General features: G+C 43.5%; 1 protein-coding gene across 1 annotated transcript in view; it reads left to right on the top strand.

The window, feature by feature from the left end:
* The window catches only part of IQCK (IQ motif containing K), a 143,126-nt gene extending 124,997 nt beyond the window's left edge, over positions 1–18,129 (top strand). Inside the window, 1 exon segment of the mRNA XM_011931864.1 lies at positions 17,017–18,129. Within this exon segment, the coding sequence (XP_011787254.1) occupies positions 17,017–17,078 (62 nt within the window). The 3' untranslated portion in view covers positions 17,079–18,129.
* The last annotated feature ends 884 nt before the right edge of the window (positions 18,130–19,013 follow it).

The raw sequence follows: 19,013 nt of genomic DNA on the forward strand, positions 1-19,013 counted from the left end.
AAAAAAAAAAAAAAAAAAGGAAACTGTTATTGCCCCTATCTTTCAGGGGAGGAAACTGTGTCTCAGAGGTTAAATCATTCACCTTTGGTCACACAGCTTTGAAGTGGCAGAACTGAGAAAATTAATTAATTAATTTATTTATTTATTTTGGAGATAGGGTCTCGCTTTGTCACCCAGGCTGGAGTGCAATGGCATGATCTTGGCTCACTGCAACTTCCACCTCCCGGGTTCAAGTGATCCTCCTGCCTCAGCCTCCCGAGTAGCTGCAATTACAGGCATGCGCCACCACACCTGGCTAATTTTTGTATTTTTAGTAGAGATGAGGTTTTACCATGTTCGCCAGACTGGTCTCGAACTCCCGACCACAAGTGATCCACCCTCCTCGGCTTCCCAAAGTGCTGGAATTACAGGTGTGACCCACCACATCTGACCAATCGCCCAGGATTTTAATGAATTATTTTGATTATTGTCTGTGTGACTGCACTAGAATATAAATTCTCTGACAGCAGGGACTTTTCTTTCCTATTTTGTTCACTGCTCTCTCCTCAGCATCTAGAACAGGGCCCAGCACATGGTAGACAGTCAAGGAATACTTGTTGGTTGAATGAATGGATCTGTGTTACGTAACCTTCTTCCCAGATCAACCAGCTTGCCAAACACTGAATGGGCAAGTAAATAGAACTGAGGCTGGACACAGAGGCTCACACCTGCAATCCCAGTGTTTTGGGAGGCCAAGGTGGGAAGGTCACTTGAAGAGTTCGAGACTAGCCTGGGCAATGTTAAGAGACCCTGTATCCACTAAAAAAATAAAAAATAAATAACTGGGTATGGTGGTGCATGCCTGTAGACCCAGCTGCTCAGGAGACTGAAGCAGGAGGATCTCTTAAAGCTCAGGAGGTTGAGGCTACAGTGAGCTATGATTTTACCACTGCACTCCAGCCTGGGGGACAGAGCAAGACCCTGTCTCCAAAAGAAGAAAAATAAAGCAAACAGAACTGTTTCCAAAAAAAAAAAAAATTAAGGGAAGATATATGCTTACATATAATATATAAATGGATAAAGACCGCCTGTAATCTCAGCACTTTGGGAGGCCAAGGCGGGTGAATCACCTGAGATCAGGAGTTCAAGACCAGCCTGGGCAACATGGTGAAACCCCGTCTCTACTAAAAATACAAAAATTAGCCGGGCATGGTGGCAGGCCCCTGTAATCTCAGCTACTCAGACCTGTAATCTCAGCTACTCAGATGGCTGAGGCAGGAGAATCGCTTGAACCTGGGAGGTGGAGGTTGCAGTGAGCCAAGATCGCTCCATTGCACTCCAGCCTGGGCGACAGAGAGAGACTCCATTTCAAAAAATAATAATAGCTAACTAAATAAAGACAAAAAGTCCATTAGAATATAATCCCCAGATGCTAATAGTGATTATCTCTGAGTGGTTATAATGCAGGCGATTGCTGAGTTGATTTATTTTTGCCTTTTTTTCTAAAACAAATGATTATTTTCTTTTTCTTTTTCGATTATCCATAATTTCTAAAAATAATGAAAATGAGCATTTGTTGACATTCATTGTGCAGTTACTATGAGGCAAGCATTTTCCCAAGCTTTTTACTAGTAATAACTCAATTAAATAATCTTTACACCTTTGAAGTAGGTACTACTATGGTCTCCATTTTATAGATGAAGAAACTGAGGCAGAGAGAGATCAAACAATACATCTGGGGCCACAGGGCAAGAACGCAGCAGAACCAAGCAGCTTGACTCCAGAGTCCTCGCGCTCTCCTCATTAGGCTGCAATGCACAGATGTTATTTATGGAGTTCAAATGCTCGAGAGAAATCTGTTGGTGTTCAGTTTCCTACAAGGTCCATTAGGACTTCTGGTTGCGTTGCCAAGGGCATGAAGCACATGCTCCTTTATGCCTGTGAGCCTGCCTTAAAGAGTCATGATCCCGCCCACCAAATTGTCCCCACTTCTCTCCGTGAGCTCCAGTCCAAGACTGTCGACACATGGTGTTCACCCTTAGGATCTAAATTTAGGATCTGAACAGCTAAATTGTCTTGCTAGTTTTCAGATTCAACTCTCATTATCTCTTTTAAATTATCTTTTTAAAAATAATTTAAAACCTGTCCCCATATCAAAGCAATACATTCTCATTATGAAAAATACAGAATAGTACCAAGAGATCTAAGAAAGGTACCCACCTCACTGTCACTGGTAATACTTTGGTGGCTAGGAAAAGTTTTCAAAAATGCCTTACTTTGCCAGATCTGAGTAGGAGGGAGATGGGGGAGACTAAGGAATCTTTTGCATGAGCCCTCCTGTTGCCACGTGCATTGGAATTGCCCTCATTTTCTTCTCGTGGCATCCAGAGACTTGTCACTTAAGAGGTTTCAAAGTGACATTTGAAGCTGTTCAGGATGAGCAGCTAATAATAGTAGAAAGAGTCCTAGGCTTGGAGTCCCAAGACCTGCATTGGAACCTTGACTGGAAACTTCCTAGCTGTGTGTCCTTGAGCACGGCACTTAACCTTCCTGGTGGCTCATCTTTTAGCTGCAGAATGAAATTAACACTCTCCCTGAAGGCCCAACTGAGAGACAAATTTATTTGTGTGAAAACAACAACAACTTGAGCTAATTTCACCTACAAATTCTTACTGGCTATGTGACCTTAGACAAGTTACTTAACCCCTCTAGCTTTCAGTTTTTTTCACCTGTACAATGGAAATAAAAGTATCTCCCTCACTGGATTCTCAAATGAGACAATGCTTGTAATGAATATGCTTAGTCCAATGCCTCGTAAACATTAGGTGCTCAATAATGATCAGTGTCTACCATTGTAAGCCATCTTTTTTTTTTTTTTTTTTTGAGATGCAGTTTTGTTCTTCTCACCCAAGCTGGAGTGCAATGGCTAGATCTTGGCTCATTGCAACCTCCACCTCCCAGGTTCAAGCAATTCTCCTGCTTCAGCCTCCTGACTAGCTGAGATTACAGGTGCCCACCACCACGCCCAGCCCATTTTTGTATTTTCAGTAGAGATGGGGTTTCACCATGTTGGCCAGGCAGGTCTTGAACTCCTGACCTCAGGTGATCCGCCCACCTGGGTATCCCAAAATGCTGGGATTACAGGTGTGAACCAGCACACCCGGCCCCATATCATTTTTGAATCATTTTAGAGCAGTGTCTTTTCCCACTGAGTGGTGAAATCAATTAACGGGTTGCCACAAACATTTTGAAAAATGAAGTACAATATAGAGAAAATATCAACATGCTTCGCTTATTGTAAGGGAAATACTTTTTGGAGAAATATTTGTTTGAGATGTGTTTGTGCATCGTAAAAGCAATGTAAAATGTATTTTTTAAATTGAAGGTAGCAGTTTAAAAATATGAAAACCACTAAATTAGATTATAAATTTGGTTCCCATGGTTTTAGATTTTCCCTGAATTTGCCAAGGTGGTGTGTCTTTGGCTTACAAACCAAGGCACCTTTGGGAAATAACCATGTTAATGTACTTTAACATCTTCTGTAAAATTTTTTCTTTGGGTCAAAATCCATTAAATCCTTTTCAAAAATAAATCCATATGTGAAATGTCATCCAGCAAATGGTGCCAGGAAAAATGTTGCTTCCCTTTAAAATGGTTTGCTTCTTCCCTGACTTTCCCTTTTTGCCTTGTTGGCCAGGATGCTCAGAGTTCAATGTGAAACTCATTTATAGCAACTCTTAAATGCTATGGTTAGCATATGTAAATTCTCCATTTCTCTTCACGCTTGGTTTTCTTCTTCTGTTTTGATTTACCATCTTTTATTATAAATTATCTCAAATCCTTTAAGGAAGGAAGCAGGATGTGAAAACATTCAGGAGGAAAACAGTTGTTTTCCTTGCTTATGACACAGAGAGGTTGTGAACCTCAGATGAGATAATGTATGGAGAAGAACATAAAACACTGGGAAGCCTGGCCCAGGGGGAATTGTCATTAGAGCATATCTGACTCTTGCAAAGGTGTAAGTTTTATCAGCTTTGTCAAGACAAGGAGAATAGGGCTGGTATTTGTTTTAACAGAATTGTTAAAAATAACTTTCTTCTTAACTGATTGTAGAAGTAATACTTGCTCTTTGTAGAAACCTAAACAAAAAAGTGGGTAATTCTGTCTCACCACCTAGAGATGACCATTACTGAAATGTCCTTTCTTTTTAAAAAGGTTGTATTGAGATATAATTCATATATCATGCAATTCAAAGTGTACAACTCAATGGCTTTTAGTGTATCACAGATAGTACAGATGTCACAGAATTTGCAACTATCACTAAATGAATTTTAGCACATTTTCATCACCCACAAAAGAAACCCTATACCCTTTAGCCATTATCTCCCAAGACTTCCATTCCTCCCAACCCCAGACAACCACTAATCTACTCTGTCTCTTTATGGATTTGCCTGGTCTGGACAGTTCATATAAATGGAATCATTCATGATGTAATCCTTTGTGACTGACTTCTTTCACTTAGCACAATGTTTGCAAAGTTTATCCATGTTGTAGCATGTATCAGTACTTTATTCCTTTTTACGGCCTGTATTAGTCCGCTCAGGCCACCATAACAAAATACCACAGGCTTGACAGTTTAAACAACAGACATTTGTTCTCTCACAGTTCTGGAGACTGTAAGTCTGAGATCAAGGAGCCAGCATGGTCAGGTTCTAGTGAGGGCTCTCTTCCCAGGTTGCAGACAGCCACCTTCTTGCCGGATCATCTCATGGGAGAGGGAGCTCTCTGGTGTCTCTTCCTCTTCTTGTAAGGGTACCAGTTCTACCAGATCAGGTATCTACCCTTAACCTTAATCACCTCCTTCAAGGTCCTATCTCCAATACAGTTAGATGGTGGGAGTTAAGGCTTCATCATATGAATTTTGAGGGACATAACTCAGTCTGTAGCATGGCTGAGCAATACTCCATTGTATGGATGTATCACAACTCAAACTTATCCATTAATCAATTGATGGACATTTGAGTTGTTTCCACTTTTTGGCTATTATGAATAATGCGGCTATGCATATTCATGAACAAGGTTTTATATACTCATATGCTTGCCTTTTTTCTTTTTTTTTTCGAGACAGGTTCTGGCTCTGTCACCCAGGCTGGAGTGCAGTGGCATGATCTCAACTCACTGCAAGCTCCACCTCCCAGACCCAAGCAATTCTCCCACTTCAGCCTCCCAAGTAGCTGAGATTACAGGCACCTGCCACCACACCTGGCTAATTTTTGTATTTTTAGTAGTGACAGGGTTTCACTATGTTGGCCAGGCTGGTCTCGAACTCCTGACCTCAGGTGATCTGCCCACCTTGTCCTCCCAAAGTGCTGGGATTACAGGTGTGAGCCACCGTGTCTGGCCGGCCTTGTTGAAGACTTCGGAGTTGAACTCAGTTTCAGCTGGGCCACACAGCATCAGGAGGGCTTTATAGGACACATGAGTACGGGGCAGGTTGGAGATAGGTCAGATGACCCGGTGGCAGTGAGAACAGACAAAAGTGGACAGATTTAGGAGACATTTATGGGGTAAAAATGACAAAGATGAGATCAGTGATCTTTTCTAAAAATGTAGCTTTGTTTGTAGATAAAGGTATTTCTCATCGTAGTAAGTGGTTGAAAACGTTCACGTTTTCTTTTCAGTGGACCGGGGGCTTCCTGTTAGAAAGAACTCTGGTTGAAACTCAAAGGATGTTAATTCCCATCCCCTTTCTTCATGTTTGGTAAAAACAACAACAACAATAACAACAAACACCTTATCAAACATGAAGAAAGGGGATGGGAAGTTTTTTGTTTTGTTGTTTTTGAGACAGGGTCTTGCTCTGTCCCCCAGATTGTAGTACAGGGGCACAATCTTGGCCCACTGCAACTGCTGCCTACTGGGCTAAAGTGATCCTCCCATTTCAGCCTCCCTAGTAGCTGGGACTACAGGCACACATCACCATGCCCGGCTAATTTTTGTATTTTTTGTAGAGGTTTCACCACATTGCCCAGGCTGGTCTCGAACTCCGGGGCTCACGCAATCAGCCTGCCTCAGCCTCCCAAAGTGCTGAGATTACAAGTGTGAGCCACCATGCCCTGCCAGTTTAGTTTCTTATTCCCTGGAGTTTCTTGACGTTAGCCCTATCTGCCCTGGGTTCTGAGTCAGCTATCAAGATGAGTGAATATTGTCTCACAATCCCTAAGTACAGATTGAAATAATTTCTCAATTATTTATTAATTTGTTACACTTGTAGAGGAACTGTTTAAAAATAAACTGGAGGGTTTGTCTCTGTTGTTCTTAAAGGCAGCATGTAATATACAGAGCTTCTGCCAGTCTAAACTGGCTAACAGTTTATACCCTAAACTCAATCAGAATGCCTGGGATATTTCTAAAGGTTCAGTTTGGGCAGCGGCAGCTGAGAATGCAGTGATAAATAAAAAGTCATAAGACACGGCTGACGGGGTTTGTCTGTGTTCATTCACACCCATGACTCACTCGGCTTTTGAAGACACAGAATTTCGAAGGACAACCAGATGGTGGCTGTTTAAACTGTGGCACTAAAACTCCAATCTCAACGTGATTCAGCTAATTGCAAAATGGAGTTACCCTTGTAAATTGAGATATAGAAAGAAAATACGAATAGATCTATAAACACATATGAATAACACATAAACTAAGGCTTACTCAGTGATTTAAAGAAAACCTGCTTAAATATTTGTTTGAAAATATTATATTTTCCAGTTTTTCTGCAGTAGCTGCATTACTTGTGTGATAAAAAATAATTTTATAGCTGGACACAGTGGCTCATGCCACCCAGCAGTTTGGGAGGCTGAGGTGGGCGGATCGCTTGAGCTCAGGAGTTCAAGACCAACCTAAGCAACATGGTGAAACCCTATCTCTACCAAGGACACAAAAAATTAGCCAGGTGTTGTGGTGCACACCTGTGGACGCAGTTACTTGGGAGGCTGAGGTGGGGGGATCACCTGAGCCCAGGAGGCAGAGGCTGCAGTGAGCTGAGATAACATCACTGCACTCCCGCCTGGGCAATAGAGCAAGACCCCATCTCAAAAAATAATAATAATTTTATTGAATCTTTATTATGTGCCATAAAATATGTACCATTTCATTTCATCCTTGAATTCTACCGAAAGGAAAGTCTTCCTATCCTCATTTTATGGATGAGAGAGCTGAGGCTTCCAAGAGGTTGAGAGACTTGTTCAGGCCACCCAGTTGGTAAATGGCAGTAGGATTGAAAGCCAGAGCTGCCTTCTCCCAAGTGGTGTGCTCTAAGCAGCTAAGCTGTGCCTGGATGGCCCCATTGCTAGGTTTGATTTGGTGGCTTTCTTCCCCTGTCAAGACCTCAGTTTTCACCTATTAAAAACAAGTTTATTGAATCTCTCTTTGTCCAGGAATCAAGACCCTTTACTTGGTCAAACCTTGATAATCCCATGGTTCTGTCTCAATATAACCAATGTTGCCATGCCCAGCGCCAAATGTTTCCATTTAAAATACTGCCTTCAAGGAGACTTTGCTCTGGGTTAACTTTAGTAACTGTTTGGAAGTCAACAACAGAAAGCCACAATTACTGCACATTCAAGGCTGTCACGTTCTCCCGGAATGCCTTGTGGCTTCCAAGTTGGCTTAATTTTCCCAAAAATAATGCAACACAGCATCTGGTACTGTCAAGAAATGGAGGTAAATTTACCAGGCTACTGGCATTTACCCCCTGAATGTCAACATGTATTTCTTTGTAGAAAGGAATCTTCCACAATTGGTTCTTCTAGTTGGGGAGAGAGGAGAATAGATTTTTGTTTTCTTTTTTTCCTGTATTATTTGAATTTTCTATAATGTATTGCTCTTCATGGAAAAATAAAATCTGGGTAATATGTATCATACACTCCCCTGCCTTTCTAATATTAGGGACCAATTCTAACTCCAAGGTGGTGTCAGATGGTGGTTAAGACCATGGGTTTTGGACTCAAAAATACCAAGATCAGAATCTTGGTGTGACCATTTACTTCACTCTATGACCTTGGGCACGTTGCTTATGGTCTCTGAGCCTCAATTTCCCAGTCAGTAAAATGGAAGCGAGGATAGCATCGACCTCCCAGGGTGTTGGGAGGATTGTATGAGGTAATTAATGTGTGTAAAGCCCTGAGCCTAGTGTCCAGCCTCTGGCTAGTACGAATTTCCTGATTAATTCTATGGTATTGTTGATAGGGACCCTCTCGGGTATGTAAGACTGTTTGAGGATCTGACTAAAGAAGGTGGGCACGTTTTTGTGCCTGTTCTCTTCCTCTCCATTGTTCCTATTTTATTTTTTGTGATTGAGGTGGCACTCACGTACAGTGGGGTACACTGGTCACAGTGCAGTGCACTGTGAAATTCTGTGCATGAATCCAAACCAACCACCGCCTGGATCCAGATAATGGAACACGGGCGGCCCCCAGCCAGCTCCCTCATGCCTCATGCGGTGTCCCCTTCCCTCGAGGTAAACTCTGTTCTGACTCCTTTCACCACAGAGTAGTTTTGCTTCTTCTCTGCCTAACTGGAAAACAGGATGAACTCCTTTGTGTCTGGCGTCTGTGTCTTCTGCTGAACGTTATGTCTGGGAGATCCAGCTATATTGTTGAGGGTAGCACTAGATTGATCTTGTATTGCTGTGTTGCTGTTGTAGCATTCCTTTGTATGATTATTGTCACAAGTTGTGAATCCAGTCACTTTTTAATGGATTCTTAGGTTAGATCCACTTTTTGGCTATTATGAAAAATGCTGCTACTTTGTTGATTTTATTATTATTTTTAGAGACAGGGTCTCACTCTGTTGCCCAAGCTGGAGTGCAGTGGTGCAATCATAGCTCACTGCAGCCTTGAATTCCTGGGCTCAAGCCATCCTCCAGCCTTGGCCTCCCAAAGTGCTGGGATTATAGGCATGCGCCACCACGCCTGGCCCAGTGCTGCTGCTTTGAACACTCCTGGATCTGTTTTTTGGCAGATGTAAATAGTTCAGCTGTGGATTTGGAGTTGCTGGGTTATAGGGCAAACATGTTTAATTCTAAGATATTTCCAACTCATTTTCCGAAGTGGCTGTGCCATTTTACATCCCCATCAGTGATGCACGAGCAGTCTGCGTCTCTACCAACAATGAGTGTGATGAGTCTTTTCCATTTTAACCATTCTGGTGGGTGTGTGCTGTCTATCTCATCGTGGCTGTAATTTCCTTAATGACTAATGACGTTGCACACCTTTTTATGATGTTGCACACCTTTTCATTGGGACCGTATTTCATTCCTAAATTCATTTCTGCTCTTGGGATATCTGATAGGTCGGCTTGCCAGAATGATGTTTAAAGAATGAGCACCCATGCTCTGAGTTTGGGGAATACATTCTGGAACATCCACACTGGCTTCTTCTGTTTACTTTCAAGTTCTTGGCTGTGTTTGATAGCTGAGTTTGCAAAGATAAGTAACATTCAGATGAGTGACATCTTATGAATTTTAAAAGATGCTAAATGAACTACTTAGCAGCAATTCAGCTTATATTCCTGCAGTCCACCTGGGGTGAAAGGAAGCCACATTTGTTGAGTACTTTCTTCATGTGCCGTGTATTAATGCCACCAGTACCACTGGTACACTGTGCCAGGCATTTTGAATGGATCATCTTTAATCTTCGTAAGGACTCTGTGAGGTGGAGATTGTTATACCTATAGCTCAAATGAGGAAACTGAGGCTGGGGGCAGAGGTGGGGTGTCATCCAGTTATTAAGTGGTAGAGCCAGGATTTGAACACTGCGTCTGCTTGATGCCAAAGTGTACCCTTTAGTTAGCAAGCAAATTGAGGAGGAAACATTATTTTCCTAGAAATTTGCTAATCAGAAACTTTTCCTAGCAAACATTTCATAATTATTTCTGTGAATGGTCACCCCTACTAAGGCAGCTTCACTTGTGGGTGGATCTCTTGTCACTGTGGCCCCACCCTGGATCTGATGATCAGGGAGTTTCCCCTGCAGCTTCTGATTGGCCACTCAACACCATTTCTCATCCTTCCTGCCTTTCTCCCATCTTTGGGCTCTAATTGCAGCAATACTGTTTAGGTGTTGATTACCCTGAGGGTCTTTTTTCTTTGGTCTGGTATATTTTCTGGTGATTCTTTTAGAAAGAGTTTCCCCCAGTTGCATTCGGGAAAACAAAAATTCACGTTTCCTTTCAATCATTACATCTGTGTTCAGGTTTTTTTTTTTTTTTTTTTTTTAATGTATTTGAGATGCTGGGTTATAACTTAGTTGAGCAGTAGATGTAATTTTGGAGGTAATGAATGTAATTTTCTACAGGGCAGTTACATTTAAGAGATGTATTATGAAGATCTCACCCACAAATGAATGTGGAATAGGAGTCACTTGTTCTAAAAAAATAAAAATTTTTAAAAGTAAACTGTTTCTTCCCCCCTTCCCTTAGAAAGGCAGTGGTTGGGTGCGGTGGCTCATACCTGTGATCTCAGCACTTTGGGAGGCCGAGACAGTGGGATTACTTGAGCCCAGCAGTTCAAGACCAGCCTGGACAGCAACCTCATCTCTACGAAAAGTAAAAAAAAATATCTGGACATGGTGGTACACACCTGTAGTCCCAGCCACTTGGGAGGCTGAGGCAGGAGGATCACTTGAGCCCAGGAGGTCAAGGCTGCAGTGAGCCGTGATTGCACCATGTACTTCAGCCTGGGCAACAGAGTGACACCCTGTCTCTGAAAAAAAAAGAAAGAAAAGGAAAGAAAGAAAAGAAAGGAAGGCAGGGATGATTTAATGAAGGAGTCTGGTTTACATCTTAGTTTTAGAGACATCATCACGCTTAGCTTCCATCTCCAACAGACAGAAGCCTCCATGCCCTTGTGCCATCCTTGTACTCCTTGGAGACACGATTAACTTGGTATTGAATAATTTCAAATTTGCATAATGGAAATTTACAGGAAATGTGCTGCACTGTATTTTCCCACTGACATTTCTCCCTGTTTTTACACTTTGCCAAAACTTCATGTTTTGAATGGCTTCATTATATTACATCACATCAAGGTTATAGGTTATCAGATACTTAATCATTCCCTGATTGTCGGGCATTTAGGTTGTTATCAAACTGTTCTGTGGTAGAGGATGCGGAAGTGAACACCTTTGTCTGTATAACATCATTGCTGCTTCTTTAATCACAGACATTTTTACTGTCCTGGTGGGAGGCATTGTGAGATCTTGGCCCTGTAGTTTTAAGAGCAGCAGCAGCCAGACAGCTCACAGTGCAACCTTGAGCAAGTTACATAACCTGTCTCTGCTTCAGTCTCCCTACCTGTAAAACTGGGGAAAATAATAGCACTTAGCTCACTATGACTTTGTATGTGTCAAGGGCTTCATAAGTACCATATAAGTGTTTGCTTTTATTATTTACCTGGAATCCTAGAAATCAGGAGCTAATTGAGTAAAAGATGAACATTTTAAGTTTTCTCATAGATATTGCTGATTTGAGAGCGTGAGCCAGTCTCCTCCTTGTAATCCCAGGCCTCAGCATGGTTATGGTCCATAGCTGTGCCACAGATGATCATCTGTTGAAGCAAGTTCTCTCTGCAGTGTGTGAGCATCTCCCGATTCTTAAAATTTCCTGTTGATTTTTTCTGCCTCACCTTCTATACTATGAGCTCTTTGAGGGCAAAGAAGATGCCCTAAGAATAACAATAGCTGGCTGGGTGCTGTGGCTCACACCTGTGACCCCATCATCTTGGGAGTCTGAGGCAGGAGGACTGCTTGAGCCCAGGAGTTAGAGACTAGGCTGGGCAACATAGCGAGACTCTATCTCAACCCCAAATAAAAATAAATTAACCAGGCATGGTGGTGTGTGTGTGGTCCCAGCTATTAATACTTAGGAGGCTGAAGTGGAAGGATCATTTGAGCCCAGGATGTTGAGACTGCAGCAAGCCCTGATTTGCACCACTGCTTTCCAGCCTGGGTAACAGAGTGAGACCTGGTCTCAATAAAAATGAGAATAATAATAGCTGATATTTATCAAGTGCCTAACTCTGGGTCAGAACCAGTGCTGAGCACTTTGCATTTTGCACAGCTTGCCTCTTTTGCTTCTCTCAGCGCCCTTACGAGGCAGGTGCCATTCTCAGCCCTGGCTCACAGTTGACTCAGGCCCTCAGGAAACAGGCACTGTTTCCCAAACTTGCCCAAATCTGCCCTTTCCCAAACTTGCCAGATCAAAATACCCATCCACAGCACTGAGGTGGAGGGGGATACTGATTCCCAGGCCCCACTCCTGGAGATTCTGTTTCTAAAGGTCTGGGGTGGGGCCCAGGAATCTGTATTTTCACCCCAGGTCATCCTTTTATGCTGAGGCCCTGTCTGGACAACATTGTACTAGAGGCCGGGTGACCCTGTGGTCCCCACATTTCCTGTCTTGAACTTTAGGCATCTTCTTTATCTGGCCTGTGCTGCTGGCTGGGAGGTTTTTCTCTGGGCCGTGAATTGAGTTCTCAGTCCTGTCACTCACAGGAACAGGAGAGGATAAGGGCGACCACGAGGAGAAGATGTACCGAGTCTCATTAGTATGCAAGGCCCTTCTTGTCACATTGCCTTTAATTGAAGCTGAAGGGCTGGCATATCTCTCTCTGGGATTTTCCACTCTCTCAGCCCTTCCGGAACTGGCTGGGCACCAGCCTGCTGAGAGGGACAAGGACAGCATAGGGGCACTGAGGCATCTGTCTGTTGGTGTTGGAAGCCAACCATGATGATGTCTCTGAGCTAAGGTGGAAGCTGCGTTCCTACAGCATCCTGGCTTGCTCCTTCTCTCCTGCCTCTCACCCCTGCTTCCCTTCCCTTTTCCTCCCTCCGCTGATCAAGTACCTACCTGTGCAAGGCTGTGTTCTGCCAAGACCAGGAGAAAGACCACAAAGTAGAGATTTTATCTGTTTGTTAATTTTTAGCAAAGTAGTGCATCCCCAGAGGCAATGACTTTGAACTTCAGCTGCTCCTCTGGCCTTACTTCTGTATCTGGAACAGGCTTCTATGGTAATAAGATTTTTTGATAGGATCTACTGATTTCCTGCCATGATAGGTGAGGGTTAGCTTAGATTCCATCCCTCCCCTTCCCACCCAAAACAGCTCAATCACTCTTTTCTATTCCTTTATTGGTTGGCTTTGTAATTTCAAGCAATATACAAACATACCTATTTCTTTTTACCTTTTGGGGGGTGAAATATATGTACAACAGTGACTATAAAACGCATATAATAAGAAATAAAACATTTGTGGAGGATCGCTTGAGCCCAGGAATCAGAGGCTTCAGTGAGCTATGATCACACCACTGCACTCCAGCCTGGGCAACAAAGCGAGACCTCTTTACAACATTTAACAAACCAACCAATAAACAAACAACAGAACACTGTCAACACTTTTAAAGCTCTTCCCCCGTGGAGCCACTTCCCCCACTATTGTGATAGCTGTTCTCTTGCTTTTCTTTGGAGCTCTTTTCACCTTTCTATGCATCTCTCAGCATTTAGATTTGCTATAAATAGAATCACACTATATGTATTATTCCGTGCCTCCATCTTTCCTTTAACGTTTTAAAGCTAATTCACGTTGATGTGTGTGGCAGTGGCTCGCTCATGTTCACTGTTGTATAATCACTGGTCAAGTAGACCGCAATTGGTTTATTCAGTCAATTGCTGATGGACATTTGGGTTGTTTTCAGGTTTTTGCTATCACGAGCATCCTCCCAGGACACGTATGGAAGGGTTTCTGCAGTGGGATACAGGAGTGGAATCGTTTGTATTCACTGTCAGACTCAGTTCCACTTGGTAACGCCAAGCAGTTTTCCAGTGTGGTTGTGCCTCCAGAGATGGTGACCTAATTGTGAAGGGTGTTCAAAACTCCCCAGGTAATTCCACTGGGAGGCTCCACATCCCACCTTGATTTCCAGCCCGTCTGTTCGAGATAACATCTCTCAGCCCTCCACTGTGAACAAGGTCCCCAGCTCATTCCTTTCTGCTCTCCTCTGTCAAGATTTCTGAGTGATGATCTAAAGAGACACTAAGGGGTCTTTTCCCAGGCAAGGTCTACACGTAGGGAGTAGGCAACAAGGTTGTCAAGGCATGGACAGGAATTGGGTGAAATACCAGGACAACGGCTTGCAGGTGAATTCTTCCTTTAGGCAGCTGAAGAAAGCTAAAGAAAACCCAAGGGTTAGGGAATCCTCCCAGAAGCCAGTCCTTCCCTCCAGCTATTAATTGCCTCTAGCATCTGTCTGTCTGCCAGCTATCTCTCTCTCTTTTTTTTTTTTTTTTTTTTGAGACAGGGTCTTGCTTTGTCACCCAGGCTGGAGTGCAGTGGCGCGATCTTGCTCACTGCAACCTCTGCCTCCCTTCAAGCGATTCTCCTGCCTCAGGCTCCCAACTAGCTGGGATTACAGGCGCCTGCCACCACACCCAGCTAAATTTTGTATTTTTAGTAGAGACAGGGTTTCACCATGTTGGCCAGGCTGGTCTCGAACTCCTGACCTCAAGTGATCCACCCGCCTCAGCTTCCCAGTGTGCTGGGATTATAGGCATGAGCCACTGTGCCCGGCCTGTCTGTCAACTATCTCTCTAGCAGCTTAACCTGTGGGACTCACAGGCAGCCAGCATGATGCTTAGAAGTTGAGGGGAATTCTGGACTCCTCAGGGTCTTACAGTCACATTTCTTTAAAGGGATTCTAAGCCCCATCTGTGTCTCAACCCTGGCTGAACCTTAGCAACACACGGGAGCTTTACCTAGCTACTGATGCCCGGGCCCCAGGGTAATTACATCAGAATTGCTAGGGTGAAACCCAGGCACCGATGCATTTCAGAAGCTGACCACGTAATTCTTCCATGCAGCCAGGGTAGAAAACCAGTAATCAGGGGTCTCAAACTTTAACTAGCATCCATCAGAATCACCTGGAGGCCTTGTTAAAATGCAGATGGGTGGGCTCCACCCCCAGTGTCTGGTTCTGTCTGCCTGGAAAAAGGCCCTGAATTTGCATTTCTAACAATTTCCCCCTATTGCTAATGTCCCCAACTTGTCCCTAGAGAGCCAACCTGCAGGTCTGAAGTTATGCCTGACGCTGGCTGCACTAGTTGACCTGCGTACCTCCCTGGGAAGATCCAGGGCAGCCCCTCTCCATCTGACTGTGCTTCCCAACCCTGTTACGTTGTCAGGCTGCTGGCTTCCAATAGGCTATGGAAATGGCAAATGCTACAACTCAGGACTCTCCCCCAATCCCTGGTGAGTTGTTAATCGCCAGCATCTCAGGAATCAGTGAGATAGTGGGACAGTCTTTAGGGAAGTGTGGCGCATCCTTGACTATGAAGGGTCAATGTCATCGTTGATAGGGTCTAGATGCACATAGAGTTTTCACTGTGGTTGCCCACAGAGCTTCCATATACACGGAATAAAAAAGGTATATACCTTGAAAAAATATTTTAAAATGACCTGTGACCACAGGCTCCAAGTATTAAAATTTTTTTTTTCTGATTTATGTTGCTAATACAATTATTAGTAGTACGCAAAACCGAATAAATACATGATACAATTTGATAGTTGTCAAACGTAGAAAATAAGGAGACTGTGAGGGCCCTCATTTTGAACTGATTTCTTGTTTGGCACCTGGGGTGTTTTTACACACCAGGCCAGGAATGACAGGAGGAGGGGAAGCTGATGATCTGGAAACTGATTTCCTTTGAATGAACCATGACCAAGAACCCTTGCCCTCAGTTTGAAGACTGCAGGGCTGGTCTGTGTTGCCGAAGGCACTCATACCACCTCCATCAGAAAATAACCGCAGTAGGGCCAGGCGCAGTGGCTCACACCTGTAACCCCAGTACTTTGGGAGGCTGAGGTGGGTGGATCACTTGAGGCTGGGAGTTCGAGACCAGCCTGGGCAACATGGGGAAACCCATCTCTACTAAAACTACAAAAATTAGCAGGGCATGGTGGTGCACGCCTGTAGCTACTAGGGAGGCTGAGGCAGGAGAATCACTTGAACCCGCGAGGCGGAGGTTGCAGTGTGCCGAGATCTTGCCACTGCACTCCAGCCTGGACAAAAGAGAGACTCTGTCCCCAAAAAACAAACAAACAAAAAAATGCATTTCATGGGATGATGTACATACCCACCTCTTTGCCACATCTGGCTGGTGCATGCCCTTAGTTGCTGGGAGGTCAGGACGAGGGCAGGTTCACTTGAAACCTCAGCCCTACAGAGTAACAAGCTCAAACACCCTTTTTACCAGAACCATGCTCTCCACAAATCATCAGAGCCTGTGGCCTGGCTCAAACCACCTTTCAAGACATTCACATATGGGCAAGCAGCACTTGGACACTCCAGGCAAAGATGTATTAAAAGAGAGGGTCTTTCCAAAAGGACCCCTACCGCACCCACCAAGGGACTGGGTTTCCATATTTAATTGGGGAGAGGCTTTTATCTGTTGGGATTAATTCCCCTTACACACAGAGTCATGCCCTGTATGGAGCTAACTTTCCTGTTTGGCAGACACAGGAAATCACCGAGATCAGGTTCTCGGTCCAGACCACGACATAAGAGAAAAGATTTTCTTCTGACCTTTGCATTGACCCCAGTGATACCCTGAGTTTTCCATTTTGGGTGGCTGGAGAACAGGGTGTGTGGTGACAGATGGGTTTGAGTGGAGAGCCTGGAATCTGTCATCGTCTTTAGTAAAATTGCCTTCCTTCAGTACCCTGACCGGCAAAGCACACTTCTGACCTCTTTCTGAACTGAATTAAGAATGGCCATGAACAGTTGGGGAAGTGATTTTGAACTTTCAGGTGCTGTCCTTAGAGCACAATGGGCCTGTGTTCTTCCCCGTGGATCCATGGGGCCGGAACCATGAATAGGCGCACAGTGGGTTTTGGTGCAACTGACCTTGTCCACACATCAGAGTTTCCGGTTTCCCAATGACAAGCCTGTCTATGTATGTAAATTGATCCTGACTTTCCCTTTCTTTTTTTGCAGTGAAATGCAAAATGGAGGATGATGTGGTACCTGCAGGCAAAATGAAAATTCCATCATCTTAACCACAACTAAGATGTATCTTTGCCCATTTGAGCACAAGTTACCTCGTGCAAGGAAAATGTCCAAAGTATGCTTTCTCTCTTGTGATTTCTTTAACAAGACTTGGAACATATGAAAACGGAATCTTTTCTGTACAAGATAGGATTCATTGCAAACAAGCTTTAGTGCAAGTAGTTTAGAAAAGAAAGGACCAGTCTTCACTTTCTGCATTATCCTCACATTTTATTCATTCATCCAGATTATTTCTTCAGTGCCTCAGGAGTATCCTTCTACACCAGCTGCTGTTAAAATGTACAATGAGCTCTAGTCCCAAGGGATACAGAAGTGCTCTTATTACCAGTTTTCCCACTGTTGGCCGCTTTTGCAAAGATCTGTATTCTAATTTAAGTCCCCAACCTCTGAATTTGGTTTTAAGTTTACCTAGTGACTGACTACTCTTTTTATAACAAAAGACCTTATACTTATGATCATTTCCAAAGGAGACCACCCCTTAACTTTTACTGCAAACCTAACAAGATGAGACACTTAAACCCAGACAGATGTAACAAAGGATTTCTGTTGTCTAAGTCCCAAAGTATTATATAGAAAGTTTCTGCTTTTATGGGTAAATAAGCTTATTATCTTAATTTGTTCTGTGGTTTGCCATTAACCAAGATTCTCCCATTTAAAATGCCACAGACTGAGCCTCAGGGCAGCTCCGAAAGCCTAGTAGTTAGTTGCACTGAGTTGTTTTCACAAGCTACCACACGTCTTAAGTAAATAGTAAAGCCTTTATTTTTGTGTTAAGAACAGCATTTTGAAAATAAAACCTATCTGCCCATGCTTTACAACCTTTTAAATTTGTAATATTTATATAGTCATTTATGGTACATATTGATTGTCTTGAAATTTCTTTAACTTCTTTTTTGTAAGTATGCAACAGTCAGCCAGGGGGAAGATAAAGGTACATTATAAAACACACATTAATGCATTTAATAAATATATATTATCTATCAAAAATGAGCCTTAGCTCTTCATCAATTAATAAAAAGCACCTGCTGAGGACTCCTGTAAGCTGGTATCATCATTGCATCATTGGATTATAAAAGCCACAATGCTCCCTTTCAGCTTGAGGTTTGGCCTGAGGCGTTCAACTCAGCCTTGGCCAACCAAGACCACCACCCGAATTCACCCTTGTTCAGTGGGCCCTGACGGCATCTGGGCTAAAAAAAAAAAAGCACTGGGCGCCCAACTTCCAACAACCGGATCTTCAACTCTGGAAACCCTGGAGATGCACAGAACTTCCCTGTTTGTAAGCTGTCAGAGCTGACTCCCTCTCTTCCCACCCTCCATTCCCAGTGGGGAGAAATCCAGGCTAGAACGACAATTTTCTATTAAAAGGGGGGACAAGAGTGGCTGTTATAGTCCCAAAGCGATGTTAACAACCAGACACGGAACGATTTGTGCTTACAATGAGAGATTTTGATCACAGATGCTCTCCTTCCAGGTCGTTTTCCCTAAATAAGTCTTGTTTACACAAACAGATCTTAAAGAGAGGTGCCATTTAATTTTGTCTTTAAACCTTGCTCCACGGGGGGCAGCTGGCTGCTACAGTCTTGGCAAAGATGCCTCTTGGTACTTTTCAGGTGAAGTCATTAGAAAAAGAACAGCTCTCTCCCTTCTCCCCTCACTCCCACCTCCGCCCCCATTATGAAGGCGTTCAGCCCACTCTCAACCTTAAAAGCCAAAATAAAACAAAACCCTAAGTGCAATAACATATCAGATTTAAAAGGGGGGGGTAAAAGTCTTATTAAGTGAGGCTTCCCATGGCTCAAAGATGGCTCTGTTCTTAGGTTGGGGAAGCATGACTTTCCATGGCAGCCATTTGTGCTGTGCTCACCTTATATGCTTGGACAATAAAGAACTTAGAAAACGAACGTGTGAATTGCTCCATCGTG

The sequence above is a fragment of the Colobus angolensis genome, unplaced genomic scaffold (assembly GCF_000951035.1).
Source record: "Colobus angolensis palliatus isolate OR3802 unplaced genomic scaffold, Cang.pa_1.0 Scaffold92, whole genome shotgun sequence".
Lineage (NCBI taxonomy): Eukaryota > Metazoa > Chordata > Mammalia > Primates > Cercopithecidae > Colobus > Colobus angolensis.